Source organism: Stegodyphus dumicola, chromosome X2 (assembly GCF_044657685.1).
Source record: "Stegodyphus dumicola isolate Sdum_Otavi_A_Nest chromosome X2, ASM4465768v1".
Classification (NCBI taxonomy): domain Eukaryota; kingdom Metazoa; phylum Arthropoda; class Arachnida; order Araneae; family Eresidae; genus Stegodyphus; species Stegodyphus dumicola.
In genome coordinates this window covers 102,129,357-102,151,494 of record NC_140781.1, presented here as the reverse complement: position 1 = coordinate 102,151,494, position 22,138 = coordinate 102,129,357, and the positions used below count along the sequence as shown (strand labels likewise).

At 34.3% G+C, this 22,138-nt stretch overlaps 2 protein-coding genes across 2 annotated transcripts in view; one reads left to right on the top strand and one right to left on the bottom strand.

The window, feature by feature from the left end:
• The window catches only part of LOC118187670 (BTB/POZ domain-containing protein 10-like), a 270,159-nt gene that overhangs the window by 246,097 nt on the left and 1,924 nt on the right, over window positions 1-22,138 (bottom strand). Inside the window, exon 2 of the mRNA XM_085809831.1 lies at window positions 9,543-9,682. Coding sequence (XP_085665957.1) covers window positions 9,543-9,673 — 131 coding nt within the window. The 5' untranslated portion in view covers window positions 9,674-9,682. The remainder of the gene's footprint in view (window positions 1-9,542; window positions 9,683-22,138) is intronic.
• On the top strand, window positions 12,897-13,427 carry LOC146992847 (histone-lysine N-methyltransferase SETMAR-like). The gene has a single exon (XM_085808809.1). It carries the CDS (start codon window positions 12,897-12,899, stop codon window positions 13,425-13,427), a length of 531 nt encoding a protein of 176 aa, XP_085664935.1.

The window sequence follows — 22,138 nt, the reverse complement described above, 5'->3', positions numbered from 1 at the left end:
GCATGGACTCGGTCCTCTGGTGCAACTGAACCGATCATTGACTGGAAATGGATACCTTCAGCTACTTGGAGATCACTTACAGTCATTCATGGACTTCACGTACTCAAACAACGATGGGATTTTTATGGATGACAATGCGCCATGTCACCGGGCCACAATTGTTCGCGATTGGTTAGAAGAACATTCTGGACAATTCCAGCGAATGATCTGGCCACCTAGATCGCCGACATGAATCCCATCGAACATTTATGGGACATCGTCAAGAGGTCAGTTCGTGCCCAAAACCCTGCATCGTCAACACTTTCACAATTATGGACGTCTATAGAGGCAGCATGGCTCAATATTCCTGCAGGGGACTTCCAATGATTTGTTGAGTCCATGCCACGTCGAGTTGCAGCCCTTCGCCGGGCAAAAAGAGGACCGACAAAATATTAGGAGGTATCCCATGACTTTTGTCACTTCAGTGTATATGTTTACGAAACATGCACTAGCAAAACATATCTGATGATCTAGTTAGCATTTTAATGAACTAATTAAATGTTAGAACTAATTAGTGTGTGTTTTTATTTCTACATGTTAGTCCTCACGTTAGCTGTGTAAGAAAGTTATTATTGATTTTATTTATTTTTTAATGCGAAAAGAAGCTAAATCGTTTATTATTAGTCGTTTATAAATTAGCAGCAGATTTACTTCGCAGAGCTAAGTCGTTTATAAATTAGCAGCAGATTTACTTCGCAGAAAGCTCCATCCCCTCTCATTTATTTTAAAGCATACAGAAACTCACTCCTCCCCCCCCTTTTTTTTTTTTTTCAAATCCCCGCGTTATTCTTCTTTAGAATTCTTTTTACGTTATTGCAAAAAATTGTTATATTGTTTTTACGTTATTGCTTCAGTCACACGGGTTGGAAACTAGAAGAAAATACTTAGTTTTGTCTGAAATAAGAATGTTCAGAAGTATAAAAGCATAGTTTAAAAATTCAAAGTTTATAGGAAACATACTTTTCTGAATACAATGCTCAAGCAATAAGAATCATTTATTCATATTTATACTAAATAGTCCTACTAATTTTAAAGAACATTGTTATTATTAAGTTATTTAACATTTTTCTTTCTTTCCAAAAATTGTTTTCCAGTTTTTAAAAAAAAAACATATATTTAATTGTAGTTCGTAGTACTTGCTGGTCTTCAGTTTTCCTGGGTTTTACCATGTGGTTCTTATTGACATGAAGTTTACCCCACACACACACACACACACGCTGTATATAAAGGTACATATATAAGGTGTATATATATATATATATATACCTTTATATACAGCGTGCGTGTGTGTGTATATAAAGGTATATATATATATACATATATATACCCTGCTATTTACCGATATAAGGTATATACCTTCTTTTTATTAAAGTTAATTATTTAAAAAATCGGTACTAACGTACTCTCACGTCGACAGTGAAAGCTGACTTCCATCAAACTATGAAAGCTGTGCCAATCGTTCATGAGGAATTCTGAACGACCAGACGCTTCTTTATTTAATAAATACTGAGTGTTCGACCCGATTCGTTTTTACGCTAGGTAAAATGGCTCTCGTCGATTTCTACTATTTTTGTTAGGCTCTTCCATTTTATTTGAAGTTCTGCTTAGGAAGCTATGAGCATATATTTCCAATCCATAACCGTTTAGTTGGCCATATTCAACTGACCATATCGTGTCCCTTAATGACTTTTTTTTTTTTTTTAATGATAGGATCGCATAACCTTAAAAATAATCTATTGCTTGCTGTCCTGTCCAAGGCAGGCCCCAAATTTTAATAATTTTTTTCCAAAATGCAAGGAAAAATACAGTAACACATAATTTATATCTTTGCTCATAAAAAAGATTGCTTACCGAGAATCTGATATTATGAGGGTGTTGCTACATCTTGTTTGCTCATAACTGGCAATAAATCGCACTGCATAGTGACAGTTTTCATGGTCGACAGGATAATACCAAGTGCAAAGAAAAAAAAAAAAAAACTGTTAGATGTATATTAGTATTTGATTTCACCGATTTCCTTAAAATCACAATTTTCCGCCACTGCTGAGATTAAAATTATGAGGTGCAACTCAGAGTCTAAGGCGTCTTGGAATCGATAAAATAATCAATAATGCATATCAAAATGTTATTTTATCTTGTATATGTACACTGAATATTTAGAAAATTTTACTAAAACATTTACAATTTTTCCCCTTTTATCTTCTTAATATCGTCAACTATTACATACATAGTGAAGAAGGATGAAATCCTTAACTGCTCGATTTCAATGTTTTAAATAATTACCCCTTGATTAGTCTGTTTAAAACACTAAAATATGAATAATTAATTTGTATATTTTAATTACAGATTTTCATGAGAGTTTTTTAAATACTTTAATTTTTTTTTCAAATTTTTCTTAATCTAATGCCAAATGCTTAATAACTAGTTCGTTCAAATTGCTTTATTAGTTACACATTGTTGTCTTAATCTAAATTTACATTGTTTCTAAAAGTCCCAGTATCGTATAATCTTTATTTTAAAATTTTTTAAATATGTTGTGGGGTTCCACAATTTATCTAACAGCTAAATGTGTAGGAACCTTGTGAACAGATAAGCGAATGATCACTTGCATTCGGGAACGGAGACGTAAAACTCAAGAAGGGTTAATTACCCTTTATTATTCAAAACAAGAATGTACAGTCTGTTCCTTTCTCAGAGCGTACAGCAAAGCCTCCACTTGGGCTTGAACTCAAAAGTAATGACAAATAAAACTTAACTAGTGTTTAACTAAAAAGATATAGCCAAAGGTATGAAGATTTCTAAGTAGTTGGTGCCTAAATATCAAATAAGCTGGCGAAGCTATCAAAGGGCCTGAAATGCGGCCGAGAGTAGAGGCTGTGCTTAGTAGGCCGAGCTTAAAGAGACATAGCCAAAAAGACGAACACGTGCTAGTCAGAAACTCTGGCTATCTTACGAAGTCAATGGAACTTCGACTTGAATACCACTCATTTGCATTAAACGTGATTCTTAAAACACATTCTGGTAGGAAACTGTAACTTGAAATTAAGGAGGATAAAAAAAGTAGCTTTAACTAAAGATAACTGTTAAAAACTTAAGATAAACCTTACAATGGTAAAAATAAAATTTCAATCTCAAGCAGCTGAAGCATTTGATTTCATTATTATATTTTTTATCCAATTTTAGTCTTTAAATCATTACTTTAAAAATACTTACTTAAATGCATCTATACGTCATGAAAAAAAATTTAGAAGTAATGATGCAGGAACACTGAGACGTAGATATTGCATTTCGTAAATGTTGATCCATAACGAAGGGCAACTTGGCAGCAGAGGAAGATTAACAACAGCAATACTGATGGTGCAGAAACATAGACTGTAGATCCATAATGAAGAGCAAGAATTTGGATTGCATACAATGTTGATTCATATTAAAAAATTAACCGGCAGCTGAGGCAAATTAAATCTACATTTTTACTTCAGTAAACATGTTGCGACCACAAACAACCTGGCACACTATTTGTGCTTATTTCAAAATGTTTACATTTTTATAGCTTTGCAGTAAGAAGGCAGCAGTCCAGCTAGGTCGATGCATCAAAAGCAAGTGCAGTTATGTTTAGGATGAAATCTTAATTCAGGAGTTAGTTTTAGTTGTCAATGCATTTGATTGGATAATTAATACGGTTGTAAAATTATTGTTGGCTGTCTGAGTTTCAGTTCCACTTACATTGCATTATGTAAGCATGCATTTGTACAGAATCATATGACACTCATTCATTCGTCTCAAAATGATGCAATGCAGAAAGAGATTACTATTTTTAGAATAGAGAGGGAAATATCAAATTAAGCATTAAGGAGCTATTGTTAATTTAAATTATAATTTACATATTTTTTATCATGCATACATTAAAGATTACATACATTTATATACATATATATATAGCACAAGTGCAAAATTTTGCCTAAATTGGTCTTTTTAATTTTGTTCTTGCAACTTTACTTATAATATATATATATATATATATCCAAATATGATTAAAAAAACTGCTAATCTGATAGATTTTGTAATAAAAAAACACTGATTTACTAAAATCTTTAAAACTTAATTAGCATTTAAATATTTACAATGCTATTAAACATAAAAAGGTTTCATCTATCACAATTCTGAACTAATTCAGCATATTTTTTAAAGCAATAGGATCGGAAATTGAAGCAACACGAATGATCTCATTGGCTTACCATTTCAGAAATTTATAGTTCGATTACTAATATGCAAATGATTACATTTCAGAATAAATCATTTATCAAGACAGCATAACTACAGTGTTGCAAATGTCAGTAAAACTGATTACAGAAAAACAAGACTTCACAGACATGATAGTCTACGAGTTATAAAGTTGTTTCTGCTGCAACAATATTGTGCTTATTCTGATGTCAATCAAAAGTCATTAACAGAGTCAAATATATAAATTACAAAGTAAAATACAGAAACAAATTATTACATTTGTAAAAAATTCATTCACCAAATCACAAGATCAAGTGAAAGCAGATAAAGTTACATAAATTTTAAAATAGCTCTTCAGGCTGAATTTTGTATATTATAAATGAAACTTGTCTAAAAAATCCATAACAGTATAAAAAATAACTTGCAACTGAAACTCTCCTTCTAGATTATCCATACAAAAATTTTAATTTCTCTTACTTTTAGCAAAGGTATCTCATATATTGTCCACATATCTCATCCTTTTTTTTCCTATACTTAGTTGATTATCTAATTTATGCAAAACACAAAACATTTCTAAAACTGGAATATTGAGTCAGCATATATTACTGCAGTGCTGTGAAAGCAATTATAAAATCTATGCATGCACAATAAATATTGGAAATGTATCATTTGTAAGTTTTTAATTAAAAGTACAAAATTAAAAAGGTGTTCCATTTATCTATTCTAAATAATAACTACAGCTTGCACTTTTTGGTGATAAGGAATTCCCATTTATGTGGGTGAAAAAGTAGCAAAAAAAAAAATACCAATTATGTGGATATGTGGTGGATATCAACTTTGTATGACACTTTGGGAAACAAAGTCCATTTATAACAATTTATAATTTAATCAATGAAGATGAAAAAAAATGTGAAATAATATTTTACATTCTTTCTCAATGAATCATGAAGAAATTAATTCATTTTATTTAGCATTTCAATTTGAGAAAATATTAAGCTTTCTCTGTTTGGAAAAAGCATGTACTCGGGTTAGGAATGAAATGTTACATCATCAGTTCAGAGTAGATGAACTGATTTCTAGTTGAATGTGTGATTTAATGCTGCTGAGGTCTTCCAGATGGAACAACTAAACACACTTGTCTTTTTGGGGATCTATTATTGAAACTTAACTACTGAATTATAGATCTCAGGAACAATATATTTTTAATGCCAAGAAATGCCTCCACAGACATGGACCACATCCATTCATTACAAGATTTGAAATAATTCTCAGTTCCTTTCAATGTTTATTTCAAACCCCTAAACAACACTGATAAATAATGCAAGAAGATTTAAGAAGTACTTTCTTCTTGTCAGTAGTTTTTAGAATATTCAAATCACAATTCTCAAATGAAATGCAAAACGAAAAATGATGCAATCTGTTGTGAAGCATTTTGAGTGCTTTGAATATCTTTAATATACATGCTGTTTGGTCGGTAAGAACAAACATACATGAATACACAATCATATTTAATGATACCTGGCTGTAAAAATGTGCATCCTGGAGCAACTACATTATGGTGGTACTGGTACTCTCAGCAATACATTTCTGGTTTTATTGGATCTAGTCATGGGCCAACAAATAAATTGAATAAAGATTTTTTTTAATATAGTTTTATTAAGAATACACAGCCTTTCAAACTACGTGGGCAAAAGACCATCTTTCATCATAGACAAATGTCAGATAATTTCTCCAAACAGTACTTTTACCTGTAATGGATTTTTTAAGCATTCCAGACTGAACAAATGTGGATTTTTAATCAATAAAAAAATGAGTTTACCTTGAATGTTTGTGCATACAAAAACATTGGAATCTATGCAGAATAGCCCAAATTTTGCTAGAAACATGCTTCTAACAAAAATACTGATATGGATGATCAGTCAAGTATTACTCTTAGATGACAGCTTCTGTCTAGACACACAGCCTGTCTTCAGAATGGAAAACTGAATTCCAATATTAATTCAATTTTGAACTCAATCATATCCTATTTTTAATAGAAATTAGTTAAAGATTACAAAATTTTATTGATTGAATGCTCTTATATGAAAAAAGTGTGCCATTATTTTAAAAATGACTGTTGCATTTTGCACATTAGCATGGTGAAAAATTACTAGCCCATGAGTTCATGAATGCTCTCCATAGATGCTGATGAGTTTGCATATAAACAGAAAGTACTGAAAAAAGCATGGGATAAGAACAGTGACAGTAGATGATGCAGTATTGCAGAGATGTTTCTCTTCCAAACAGTACATAATTTATCTTACATTTCCATATATAAGCTAAGAATTTTAAGTAAATATTTTTCTATTGAAGTATGGCGGTTAACTTAGACATTCAAGCTTATTTACAAATAATTCTATCACAAGAATATTATGCACTAAATAATTCAGAATTGTATTTATTTTTTTAATGGGAATGATTTCCACAACTGAGAGCAAAAGCAAAATTCACTACACTATTGTTAAAGTGCAAAATGATGTGAATATCAAAAAGCTGAAAGATTTAAGAAATTGGTTCTAAAAATGCTATTTGATCCTATAATACTCTTACCTCTATTTTTTAATGGAAGCTAAAACGGCTCAAATCTTCAGCTCTAGCCACATTAGATGACCAATAACCCATACTTTTGATGATATATACATCACTGGATTTAAAGATCAATTTTAAGTTTGCCGAATATACAAATTTTCAGTTTTAGCAGAATTTTTTGCAAAATCTCATCTCTTGGCTTCTACATGGATTCATTTACAGAAATATAAGGTAATTTTGCATTAACTGGGATATAAGAATACTGCTAAATAATTTAATTAAAATAAATAGCTCACTCGTAAAAATAAATGAAGTGCAAAACTTAAATCTCCCGTTTCATGTTGAGTCCTATCTAAATACAAGAGTAATAAAAACATTGTTCTTTTTGTTTTGCAGTGGGTTCTTTTTGTTTTGAATACTGGTTTAATTTATATACCGAATGAACGTATACTTCCAGTCCTAATTGCTAGAAAATGCAAGTAAACTGTTAATTGCATTTTTCTGTTAACCTTCCAGCACGTGCGCTATGCACAAAATTTATGACAAATTCGGTTTTTAATGCACAATTTTTGCATATCGCAGCTGAAACGTCTAAATGTCATTTCTAATCCTCCTTTCAACCCTTCTCCACATCATGGAACGTGCCAAAAGGAAGTCATATGACTTTTTTTTCTTTTTACTGGGCTTTTGCGCTATGTGGCAGCTTCTTTGTAAAAGTTACAACTCGCTTGTTGTCGTGGGGGAAATTTCGGAAAATAATTTTTTCTCAAATATTTTGTAATTTTGTGTTATTAACTGCCGTGTATTATTTTAATTTGTATAAATTCGAGTCTATCATTTTATATCGGTTTTCACTGTAAAAAAATATGTGCAACCAGCTAATTTTGTTCGCATTCTTCAAGAATTATCTGGTGAAGAAAAAGAAGACAAGGAAACTTTTGGATGTGAGAATAATAGCACATTTACATGAGTGGAAATGATGGCCTAATTTAGATTGTTATATATGATAGGAATAAAAAAGGGGACACCATGTAAATGCAAAAGAATTGTTCTCAAGTGATGGCACTGGATTTGAAATAACAAGAGCTGTAATGATCTACAAGAGATTTTTATTTCTGACGAGTTCTCTTCGATTCGATGATAAATCAACAGGACAGGACAGATGAATATTAAAACTAGTGCTTGGATTTTAAGATATATTAAGTAATAAATTGTTTCATTTTTATAATGAAATACATCATTGCTTTTCCACCAGACTGATTTGAACGTTTAAAAAAAAAAATTACTATCGTTTAAATGTGACATCATTTGTATTTTGCAGTAATAAGGTTAATATTTTATGTTTTAACAAATTTATTATCAATATTCACTCATTTCTGTCATTTTTCATGCCAAAAACGGTAAAATAACAGATGTAAAAAATACGACGTGCGTGTGCTCATGTAGAATTCCCAAGCACGCGTGCTGAAAGGTTAAATATAATAGGGGTTACTCCCCATTTTATGCATTTTTTAAATTGCCATTGGAATAACCACAATTTGAGATTAACCGTAGACACTGTCCCAGTATTATCCCAGCTAAGCAGGAATTCACTGTATTGTGTGAAAATATTCTTACTTCTTCTTAAATCTTTTCAGCAATGTTTGCCACAAAATAACAGGTTTGCATTTTCAGCATGGCACCAATGATGAGCAAGTTTCAATATTAAAAATTGGTACTTACATACTATGACGACTACCTTGGTAACATTTGCCAATAAAAATCTTCACTGGCATTTTTTGGTTTATAAATTCTTTTAAAAATAAAAGCCCTAATTATAAAGGAAGAAAACTTAAAAACTAAAAATCCTGAATATACATACATATTATAAATAAATGTATAAATTATATACTAAATACGAATTTAAAAAATTAACTTACTTAAAACTGAAAAAGAAAGCCAAGATACGGCGTTAAAAGAAAAAACGCTATATCATGACCATTTTACAAACGCGTTCTTTGTGTAAAATTCCAGCCTCTCTGAAAAATTCTATCGCTTATTCTTCATTTGAAGGAAGTTGAAAAATGTTGATATCTGTTGGGAAAAAAATAATCAAAAAAAGTTTCACATGTTTAACCTAAACGTAATAGTCCAAGTAAATGCAGCAAAAAAAAAGGTGTGGTAATAGCAAGTGCGGGATAATACTCTTTATTTTAGCACCCTCTTTAACCTATGTTAGGGTTAACCTGTATAACCTACAAAGGTTGCTAGTTTTGACAAGATATCAAGGTAGTCGTCATAGTACACAAGTACCTAAAAGTGTATATAATATTTATACACTTAATATAGTAATATAGTATTTAGTTAATTGTAAACCAGTAAACTTGTTTTTGGTGTTACTATTTCACAACTTCTAAACTTTCTTTTTAAAATTACCATAATACTCACTAGTTTTATTTAAATGATATGACAATCAATGTTTTTTTTTTTTTTTTTTTTTTTTTGTGTGTGTGTGTGTGTGTGTGTGTGTGTGTGTGTGTGTGTGTGTGCGTGTGCGTGTGCATGCATGTTCACAGTTTTACACTGTTGTGTATTCTTTCCCATCAGATAAAATCTTGACGTAGAAATTTTGCAGTATACCATTTCTTATGAATTACTTATTCCAAAATATTTTAGGGAAACAACAGCTAATTATTATGATACAATAAAAATATAACGGACGTTGAAGTACTCACCCATTACTCCCTTTACATCCCCGACTACGTCTGTCATCGCTATTATTTTCTGACTCTTCAGCATCACTGCTACTATTTTCATAGGTATTGTTTGAAGATGGAAATCCAACTCTATCTTTTCGTCCAGACATTTCTTAAATCTAAAAAAAAAAATAATAATTTTATTTTTAAATAGAATTTGGATAAAATTAGCATGGTACTTATGCATTATTCCACTGGTGGACATTTTATCAACGGTCACCACTTGTTACTGCGAAATTCCAAAGAAAGTGAGTCATCCATAATTGGCCCTAATCGCACTAATTTGCTGGTCGACAAAATAATACAATAGTACTGTTAATACTTTTCAATCCAATGTAACTTGTCGCTAATATTTTACATTCTAGGCATTTTATTACAAATTCAAATTAGTAACGTATTTAATGCTTCAAAATTATTTACAAGAAAATGTTCAAATTAAATATACTATTATATGGAAATATTGATTTCCATAATGTAAATATTAAAAAATTATATAAATCTTCGAAATTTGTTTGCATAAATAAAACCACCTAATCCGATTATGAAATCCTGCATATACATAAAAAATGATGAAAATATCACCAATCATTCCAGATGTTTAAACAAACAGATCATTCTGAGTTTACTTAGATAATAAAAAGATGCTAATTATGAACATAGCAAATTAAGAACTTAAATCATGTACTGTGAAAATCATAATATTTCATGGTACACTTCCATTGTTCCGAAATATTAATGACTTTTTCCAAAATGCAGAGGAAAAGTGCAGTTTATTCCCTTCTTAAAAAAAAAATTAAATCGGTTTATCGACAATTGATTAAGTTTATATTGAACCAAAATGAACTTCTCATGACTGTATTGTGGCTTATCCATTATTGCTGCTACATTACACTGTTTGACGACAATGTATATCTATAATGAGATCTCAAATCTCTCATTTACTAAGTTTTTCGGAGGAAATTTTTTTTCTAATACTCTAAAATATTCCAGTTACTTGACCTTCCTGGTTAGTTGAATGCCAGATATTCGGATTTTGGTACTATTCAGTTTTGAAGGCCATAAAAAATTGCCAAACTATTGTCGATGCCAGTGCTGCCAAAAATAATTGCAGCAAGCCTAACGCAAGAAAGGAAGTATAATAATAAATAACTATCTAAGATTTTATTGTTTTAATTTAGATGAAAGGTTAATTTCATATAATACTTTTTTATTATAATAATTTATATAAAAAAGTCTAAAAATAACTGGATGGAAGCATAAGAGTAAATAACGATTTCAGATCATTATTATAATTTATATAAAAATTGCTAAACATAACTGAATGGATGCCTGCATCGCTATTTCGCTACCTGAGTTATCGCTAAAGCATAATTTCATCTCGTTGGTTGTTCAAACATTATTTTCTGTAATGAATGATGCTTTTTCTTTGAAAAAATTCTCGGTAAAGTGCAGAATCGCCCACCTATTTGTTTGCCACTTTTTACAAGGGTAAAAACAATTGGATTTTTATCAATTTTCTTTTAATTTTTAAGTGAAAATAGGTTGATGTGTACATAGATAAAGGGTGTGCGCAATGCCATTTTTGTGCAATTCTGAGATTTTTTTTTTCTTTAAGTGAAAATAGGTCGCTGTGTACATGGATACAGAGCATGTGAAATTCTTAAAAATGCGTCAAACAGTGGGTGATTCTGCACTTTACCCAAAATTCTATTGCACACTTTTCTTCATGGGAAATTCCCAAATTGTTAAATCCATAGGATATCAAAAAAGAATTTAAAATCAAAAAAAGATTTAAAAATTAAACTAGTATTTCAATTGCGTCTTAAGAAATATAGAACTATATCAACTTACGCAATCTGAAATCAACGCATACGGTAGATTTGGCGCGCTGTTTAAATGGGCGCGTTTGCTAGATTTGGAACTTTTGTGCAAACATTTTCGCTGCAATTTTTTTGCGGTCCTCAAAACAGAATAGTACCCGGATTTTTACTGCATAACAGACATCAATTAGCTCAATACACATATTGTATGCAATTCAGTCACTTCTAGATGAATAGTAAAACTGCAGCCTTGGAAATGATAAAGATGTCATTCCTAAGAAATTGGCTTAGAAACGCACAAGCCTGCTCAGAAGATCTGCATTTGTAAAAAAAGGCACTCAACAACAGTCAAATTTCAAGCACACTTGTGCATCTGTTGTTTTGAGATACACCTTAATTCTTTTTAACCACAAAAAATTTTTGTTTGACAATTATTAATGAAGCAATTAATGAAAGGCTAATATGAGTTCTCTTAATTACCTTATTAAATACACTATCTCGTTAAATAAAATCTTGTTAAATGCACTATCCAATTTATTTACCTTTGTGTAACAAGTAATAAACTAAACCTTCTTAAATACCAGGGCTGTGAAGTTGGAGTCGGAATTGGAATTAGGCAGATTTTAAGGGAAAAGGAGTCGCAGTTGGAGTCGCTAAAAACACGTCAACTCCGACTCCGACTCCAGCTTATGTTGGACAGTTTGAATTTGAAATTAAATTAAGATGAACTGAAAAAAGATTTAATGAAAAATTGAGTTATTATTTTTAGTTATGGAATATATACATCAATAAATAGTTATTTTCTACAAGGTCTGGCTACTAATTTCCAAGACTGACATAACTGTAGAAGAACGAAAAGTCGGAAGATGGCCCTAATGACTGCATATTAAAGAGCGTTTTCTTGCGCATGTGCAGTGCAATCAGCGCTATTCTGAAGTAAGTGGTTCTTGTGGAAAGTGCATTAAAAATGTAGCTCTTAAATTCCTATTGTCGAAGTGAAAATGGAGCAAAGAATCAACATTAAATTCTGCTTCAAATTGGACAAGACAGCTGCGGAAACCTATGAAATGTTAAAACAAGTTTACGGTGAAGAAGCATTATCCCACTCAAGAACTTTTGAATGGTTTAAATGATTTCGGGATATGCACGAATGCGTCGAAGATGATTCGCACACAGTTCGGCCGCAGTCCGTACGCACGGCGGAAGCAATTGAAAAAGTTCACAATATGGTGAAATGTGATCGTCGATTGACTATTCGAGTACTCGCCAATGAATTGAACATGGACAAAGAGACAGTTCGGTGAATTTTGACACAAGACCTAGGCAAACACAAGATTTGTTCCAGATTCGTTCCTCACCATTTAAAGGGCAAACAAAAGCAATTGAGACTGGATGCATGTGGCGAACTTATCAACAACACTGATGCTGACCCTGTGTTCCTGGATAGGATAGTCATGGGAGACGAGTCTTGGTGTTACCAATATGACCCTGAAACCAAGCGTCAAAGCTCCGAATGGCGGTCTGCAAGTTCACCAAGGCAGAAAAATTTCGATTTGAAAAGTCCAAAATCAAGGTCATGTTAATCGCTTTCTTTGATTATGATGGACTCATTCATCATGAATTTCTTCCTCCTACCATGACTATCAATGGACAGTTCTACACAGAAGTTCTTGACCGACTTAAAAAACGAATTCGTAGAGTGAGGCCACATTTTCAACAAAATGGAAGTTGGCTGCTGCTACATGACAATGCCCGCCCACACGTTGCATTGCATGTGAGGCGATTCTTACCCCAGCATGGTGTCATTGAAATGCAGCATCCACCATACTCTCTAGACCTAGCACCCACAAACTTTTTCCTGTTTCCTAAGCTGAAAAATTCGCTGAAGGGAACAAGATTTCCGGATGTCGAAGTCATCAAGAAAACTGCAACATCACTATTAAAGAGCATTCCAAAAGAGGACTTTAAAACTTCTTTCCAAAATTTGTACAGCCGAGCACAGACGTGCATTATGGCTGATGGAGATTACTTTGAATCATATTAAATGGCTATGTGTTTAACCTTTTTTTCTTCTGAGTTATTCCACAAGTCCTCGAAATTAATAGCCGGACCTTTATAGAAAGATTGTGGAATGATCTTGCAGAATTGGAAACTCTTCTTTCTACGCTGTATACAGCCACAAAAAAGCTACAATCTGAAGAATTAACAGGAGGCGAGAATGAAAGAATGTGATGTTTGTTCTTTCTGAAATGGAGGGTTTATTGCAGAAGGAATCATTTCTTCAATGAAGAAAAGAGAAACTACACTGGTTATCATAAATTAAGGAAAAATCACAAAAATCACGATTAATGAAAAAGTGACATGTAGAATTTTATTAAACTTACCCACAATACAACAACACATAGTAAGGTATCAAATAACATAAAAAGAAATTACCCGACAATTATGGTAGTATAGAAATTAGCACGTGTATAAAATGAACAAATCGAAGATGTCAGTTTGCTATAGTAAAAGTACCTTCAATATGGAATATAATCACCTATAGAAGCAATACAGCACATTCAGCGATTTATGATGCTTTCAATTATGTGGTGTATCAGTTCCATAGGAAGTGAGCTCCATTGCTCTTGCAAAGCAGTTGCAAGCGCGGCAAGGGTCTGAGGGGGCGGATTGAGAGCAGCAAGACGTCTGCCTAAAGCATCCCAAACGTGCTCGATAGGATTCAAGTCTGGGGATCCAGCTGGCCACTCCATGTGCATAATTGTTTCCTGTTGAAGATAATCATATACGATGCGAGCCCTGTGTGGTCTTGCATTGTCGTCCTGTAACAAGAAAGCATCACCTATTGCCCAGGCATATAGGCACACATAAGCATCAAGGATGTTAACTCTATAAACATGAGCATTCACGGTTCCCCTTGGAAAAACATGTAGGTCTGTGCGTCCACCCAAAGACATGCCACCCCAAACACAGACACTTCCTCTTCCGTATGCATCTCTTTCATGGATGTTTGACGAATGATAACGGGTTCCAGGTTCTCTCCATATCAAATAACGCCTACTATCACGTTCTCGACTAAACCTGGATTCATCCGTAAAAAGAAGAGCCCTCCATTGCTCAGGCATCCAGTGGACATGTTGTCGTGCCCACTGCAAACGGTCTCTGCTATGGCGTGACTTGAGTGGCACACAAATGGTTGTTCGCCTCGCATACAGACCACCTTCATGAAGCCTTCTACGTACAGTTGATGTTGACACCAACCTTCCGGTGGCTGCAGCAAGGGAGGATCTAAGAAGATTCAGAGTAGCAGTTCTATTCCTGAGTGCATATAATGTCAAATATCGGTCATCGGCGCTCATCGTAGCAGTTGGCCGTCCTTGGCTGAACCTCCTAGGTGACGAATATGCGATTTGAAATTGCCTCCAAAATCTATGAACCACAGAAGGACTCCCATTTAGCCATCTGGCCACTTCTGTTTGACTTTGTCCTGCCTCTAGTCTCCCAATGGCTTCCTATCGTAGTTCTACGAGCAAATGATGCCTGGAGATCATTGTTACAAATCGGCTATCTCAGATTTCTGATGTCACAGTGAAATATGTGGGCTTGCTCTGAAACATGGACTTTTATGCTCCTCGCAGATGACATATTCCGAGTGCAGCACCACTAATTTGCATAATGGAAGTTTTACTCAGCTACTCTTACTTGGCAACATATTCAAATTTTACTCGGCTTATTTTTGAAGGAGTTATCGCTATTATTGTGATTTTTCCTTAATTTATGATAACCAGTGTAGTTTGCTATACAGTGAGATCTTTCCGAGTTCAATATATGTAGATCCAAAACACCAAATTTTGTTGGATGACGAACAAATTAAAAAGGCAAAGAAAGCCTTCTATGAACTTTCATTAAGAATGAAATTATTCTCAAAACAAATGGAGTATTCAAATCAGGATAGTCAAACTGCAGACAGGTGACAGGTGACGGAGGACGGGGACGCCTGGCGTATAACATAGGTAAACAAGCATATGTCCCACGTCCTCCCTTACCTCGAAGAAGCAACTCGCTGGAGCCCCGTAAGGCTGCACCGGGAGTTTACATGGCCATACAGGGGATAGATGTCAAGTAGATTTTACATAGGACATTGTTAATAACACAAAATAATTTAAAAAGAATATAAAGGATAGCATTGAAACACTAAAACACACATATAAGCTGAAACACATAGATATACAAAATTAAATGTAAAAGCATAAAAACACACTCGTAATTACGTAACATAAAGACATAAAAACACACACGAGAATACATATCATGACACATAGAATACATATGGAAACACGTAGAGCACATAAATGCAAATATTGCACATAGAAGAAACATATGAGACATAGTAAGGTGTGCGTAAAGCAAAAGCGCTGTGTGGAAATATGCTCAGTACCCATAATACATAATGTACATACTTTCATTAGGGGCTTCTGTTGCATGATTTACATATTTAGTTGCATACACTACATTCATGCATTGTACGGATATTATATATTTCGATTTACGATAACACATCATTCCATTGGGTGCCCAGTGCTTTACACAGATAAAGATGTCAGTAACATTATTTCTGCACGTTCTGCAGACATTGCAACTGAGACTTATCATTCTCTTCCAGTGAAGAATTAGTTTTTGACAAATATTTGGATAATACTGAAAAGGCTTAGGTAAAGTGAATGAAAATAAAGAACCAAGAGCCTTTAGATATAAAAATGAAAAAATACAAACAAAATTTCTTTACGGCCTTTGAAGAAAATATGATTAGAGAAATATGATTGCTCTTGCAAGACACTTCTTTTAGAACTTGTAAAAATCTAGCCCGAAAAGTTAACAGAAGTAGCCCTAACAGTAACAGCACTTCCTCCTACTCAAGTCAGTGTGGGAAGACTCCTTTCAGCTCTGAAGTTCATCAAATTGGATCTATAGACCTTTATAAAAGATCTTGCCGAAGCTATACTGTTTCTTACAAATTACTAATGCCAGGTTTTCCATTTCATAATAAATGCTAATTAATATAAATAATTTGCTATGCCATGAACTTTTTTCTGTAGCATCTATTACTTCTTTTATATTAAAAGAATAAGCTGTAACCAAATCTTTAAATTTAAAGCCTACAGAACATGTCTCAGGCACAGGTACTCTTAAGAGGGCAACTGGAATTCACCTCCCCTCTTGCAGATCCCTTCAGAACAGAATTTGCTGCACGAATAGAACCAACTGCCATATGGACTCTAAAACTGCCTCATTTCCAATGTGAACTCACTTTGTGACAGCAGTGTGACTACTAGAGGGGACCTATCCCCATTGGACGCCTTTTATGTTTTATCTTACAAACTTTGTTTTAGACTTGCCTGCCCCAATGAGCCTTATTCACGATCATGCATGTGTATCATGACAGATGTAGGGTATATTTTTTGTATTATATGAACCTATGCCCAGACCAAATTTTATTAAAATCTGCCTATCAGTTCAGGAGATAATTGACCAAATCTGAAAGTTCTCTTAATTTTGAGCAGCAGCTTATGATGAAAAAGCATTTGAGCTACTTTTTCAAATAGCAATACCAACAATACTAAATCAGTCTATGATCATAGCAGTGATAAAAAGCTGTAGTGGAATACAGTACTTCTGTGTTACAGCAACCTTGGTGAGAAACTGGAAATGTTACATTTCAGCCTTCACAAGATACAAAATGGCTACCGACACACACAAATAATTTATTCAATGACCTAATCTTTACTCTATGGTTCCGCCTAGTGAATCGCCGATTTTTTGACGCCAAGATTGGCAGCACGAAGGATTAGCACAAATTCCAAGATGGTGCTGATCCTTTTTGGTGCCAACATTGGCACCACCCCTACAAAAAATCAAACACTTACACAAACTCAGTGCCCATGTACACATCGGCCTATTTTAACTTTAAAAAACATCAGCGAATTGCACAAACTGGGCACTGCTCACTAATGTAAGTTTATCCATGTACACATTGACCTATTACAACTTTAAAAAAAAATCAGAGAATTGCACAAGCTAGGCATTGTGTGCTAATTTCACTTTCTCCATGTACACATTGATCTATTTTCACTTAAACAAAATCAGACAGCTAAAACAAAGTTAAAACTATCATGTTAACCAGAAACAATTTGCCACTGTCTTAACACACAGATGCGAACAAATAACCAAAAATACATATTTCCTAACATTAAAAACATTAAACAACAAAAATTAAATGAAACATCAATTATTTAATGTACCTTTTCTTCATGCCCATACCTTAATGCCTCCCAACATCATCTCGTTCACATAAGCAATTCAATTAAATATCTGGTCGTTTCGGCTCATCTGCTGTTAATAGCGGATAAATACGTATAATAGCATCCAAAAAAGCCATAAATCCATTCCTTCCATTTTATGTACTTCCTTATAGTCATTTCCCGAATAATATACTTATTTACAACACTAAGCAAACTTTCAGGCACGACTTTCATAAAACATTATGCATGTGCAACCAAACACAGCAATTCAAATTCTCCGTCTCTACAAAAAATTCTGGTTACTATTACCAAAAATAGCCAAATTCTCAAATTATCTGAAATTATCTATTCTCAAATTATCATCAAGCCACATCTGACAGAAGGTGCCAGTTTTGTTCACGAGTTTTGATCTTCAATTGTCATTAGCAATTTTGTTGACAATATCCAGGACAGTCTATAAATGTCCAGGAGAAGTCATCTGACCGATTCGTTGAGGTGGCGGGCAATCAGATGAACGGAAATGGGGATGTTGCAAGCTGATACTGCTAGACATCTCAATGTATCTCGTAGTGTGGTCCACCAGCAATGGAATGAGCTTGAATTCGAGGTCTAGGAGATATGTTCCAGGCAGACCTAGAATTACAACACCTGCAGGAGACCGTTATTTAGTTCTTTCGGTCCAAAGAAGGAGTAATATTACCGTGCCTCCGCTCATGGCAGATAATTTAGAGGCAACAGGAACAAGAACCTCAACTACTACAGTGTGCAGAAGCCTACACAATACAGGTCTGTGTGCAAGACGACCACTTGTTTATGTCCCCTTGACCCAAGGACATAGAGGTGCCCATTTACGTTAGGCAAGAGAACACATCTCCTAGACAAGTCAACAATGGGTGTCTGTTCTCTTCACATACGAGGCAAGGTTCACATTATGCAGTGATTCAGATCGTCAGCTGATCCGGAGGGAACAACGCACCAGATACAACCAGTCCCACATAGTGGAATGACACAGTTACAGAGGTGGAATAATGGTTTGGGCTGGGATCTCTCTCAGTGGTCACAATGACCTGCATGTATTCCATGGACGAACTTTAATCGGGGTGAGATATCGAGACGAGATCATTTGATCAATATGTCCTCCCATATGCAGCTGCTATAGGTACTGGATTTCAGCTCTACTCTTATATGCGCCCTAATATCACCAAATGTGGCGATATGTGTTCCGTACTGGTTTTTGGCATGGTTGCATGTTATACGGCAACCCTGTTGATGTTGAAAAATCTTTTGCTGGAATTGTTTAATTGCTCGTTGGTTCGTGTCGTGTGTGTTTTGAAATGGCCTATGTTGCAATGATAGACGCGATGGCAAGATTTCAGTCGTATATTTTAAATTTTGTGGAAAGTAAATTTAGCATTAAAAGGTACGATGTTGGAGTTCTTAACAAGTCTTTTGTTCACGGGTGTGTTTATGAGGATTGAAGTGTATTTTTGGAATTTCTGCGGGACTTTTAAAACGGAGTCCAAAATGCGGAGCTGCTATGAGAACTCAGACAAAGAAGGGCATTTCTGATAGTTCTTGCGTGGATTCGCAGTCAAATGGTTGCTGGTAAAGTTTGCGCCTGTCAACGGAGTTTAAGATTTGGATTGTAGTTTTCGTATAGTATGTTAACTTTGGAGGAAGTTTTTATAATTACTTTCGAAATTTTGAATCTCAGAAAGACATGTGATATAGCAAAATCGTGGCACTATTGTTCAGAAACGTTGTGTGACTGGCGAAATTTTATTCAGGAATACATTATGGTAAGTGCATTTTATTTTACTGTTTTTATTTTGTAGAATGTTATGTTCGATGTTTAGTATGAATTTCTGTTGTTATTGTTTCTTTTTTAATTGTTTGTAATTTAGTTTAGTTTATTTGGTTGATTTGTGCGCAATGCCTGGATTGTGCAGTTCGTAGATTTTTTTTAAGTTTAAACAGAATGCTGTGTACATGGTATTCTTTGAAATTTATTGTTGTTATGTTAATTTATTGAAGCGAGGTGTGCGTAGTTCGTAGATTCCTTCCCTGCCTAGAATGTGCAATTTGTAGTTTTTTTTAAGTTAAAATGCATTGCTGTGTACATGGATTCTTGTCAAATATTTTTGGTTAGAAACTTTACATTTTCGCTATCTAAATTTTTTGTTTTTGTTTCGGATTTTTAGCTTAAATTGTGTCTTCAAAACATGGTTTTTGAATGTGCGAAAACCGCGTTTTTGGAGACATTTTAAGCTTACAATTCAAAATGTAGACAGATAGTTGGCGACCTGAGGGCACATATAAGAGTAGTTCCTGGATTTCTTCTGATAGATGACAATGTGTAACTGCACTGAGCTCGGGTTGCTGAAGAATATCTTGAGGGTCATGGTATGGAGCGGATGGAATGGCCAGCTCAATTACCAGACTTGAATCCCATACAGCATCTTTGGGACTACCTTGGGAGACAGGTTGCTGCTTTAAGTCCTTCTCCAAAATTGTTTGATGAGCTTGAACAAGGATTAATCCGTGTCTGATTGTTGCAGATAGAAATGTAACAGCTGCTCAAAGGAAGCACTCAAGAATTGTTCCCTTTTTGCTTATTTGAGTCCTCTCTACCAAGCTTTACATTTTTGTTACATATTTTTTAATCACCCTATACAGTTCACTTTTTATGTCATAGATATTTAACAACATAGTAAGAATTATGAAAAATCATAGATTTAGAAATTGATATGCCCTCATAAAAATGTATGCTTAAATTAATGACTCAAGGTTATACATATCTAATGCTCACAGATTTACAGAATGATCAACATCTAGCCTATGGAAGCCAGATAACTACAGCAAGAACATCAAGAATTCTGTTTAATAATTGTATACTTATTACAACTTTGCTAAAAAAATCTCTACATAAAAACTCATATAATTTGAATCTTTTAGATATCCTTCTAAAGAATGAGTTACCTACAGGGGTTGGACAAAAATATGGAAACACCTTTAAAAAAACATGTTTCTTTGCTTAATATGGTGTAGGAAACCCGTTGGCATCCAAAACAGCTTGCAGTCTTCTTGGAATGGATAAATACAGTTCCTGTATGTTTGCCAAGGGAATATTATACCATTCTTCCTGCAAAACGGTGGCAAGTTCAGATAACGATGTTGCCGGTGGACAACGAGAACGCACATTCCGTTCCAATGTAGACCACAAAGGTTCGATAATATTCAAGTCTGGTGACTGTGGTGGCCAGGGGAGATGGGAAAACTCATCCTCGTGCTCAGAAAACCAGTCCTGGACAATGTCAGCTGTGTGAACAGGGGCTTTGTCGTCTTGGAAGACACCATCACCATCGGGGAACAAAGTTTGTACCATGGGATGAACTTGATCGGCAAAAATGTTCACATAAGTCTTGGCAGTCATGCGCCCTGACACAGTTATCGTGGGGCTAGCAGAGAACCATGATATGGCTGCCCAAACCATAACAGAACCCCCGCCATGTTTCACTCTTGGCAACAAGCAGTCTGTATTATAGGCTTGAGATGGCGTTCTCCAGACGTAAACTCGGCCAGAAGTGGGAAACAATGTGAAAGAAGACTCGTCAGACCATATTACTCGCTTCCACTGCTCTATAGTCCAGGTTTTATGACTTAAACACCACCTTTTCTTGTTACGGGCATTAGCATCACTGATGAGTGGCTTCTCAATTACAGCACGGCCAGCAATTCCCTGTTTATGAAGCTCCCTTCTAATTGTTTTGGTACTCACAGGGTTCGGTAACACAACATTCATTTCAGCAGTAACTTTTGCAGCTGTGGTCTTCTTATTTTTCGTCACAATTGCCCTTAATGATCGTCTGTCACGATCACTCAGGACACACTTTCGTCCGCGCTGTGATTTAGCAGATGATGTTTTTCCGCTTTTCAAATATGCGGAATAAATCTTCGATACAGTACCTCTTGAAACACTAAACACCTCGGCTACCTTGCTTACGGAATCACCTACCATACTTGCTCCAATAATTTGCCCACGTTCGAAGTCTCTTAACTCTGACATAATGCAATGACAACCTCACATAACAGTACTCCGACAACAACTGAACTGTTTAGCACATTTACGAAGTTGTATAGGTGGCGTCAGTTGTCAAAAACGCCAGCACTACCTACATATTTCATTAAAATCAATCTTTCTTTTCAAACATGCATTTCACAAGGTGTTTCCATATTTTTGTCCATCCACTGTATGTGCACGTAGCCAGCTTGATCATGCAATGAGACAGTTTGCTTCAGAACATCCTTTATATACATACCAACCTCCATGATTTAAAAAATGACTTTTTTCCATAATTACTAACTACTTTTTCCTAACTCAAATATATAAATCTTAATTGTTCACAAAAAGAAAATTTTAAAAAATAAACAATATGTACTTTAATAATACATATTT

Bases quoted from the DNA above. Each gene is read 5' to 3' on its own strand.
- LOC146992847 (XM_085808809.1), top strand. From the start codon at position 12,897: ATGGCGGTCTGCAAGTTCACCAAGGCAGAAAAATTTCGATTTGAAAAG.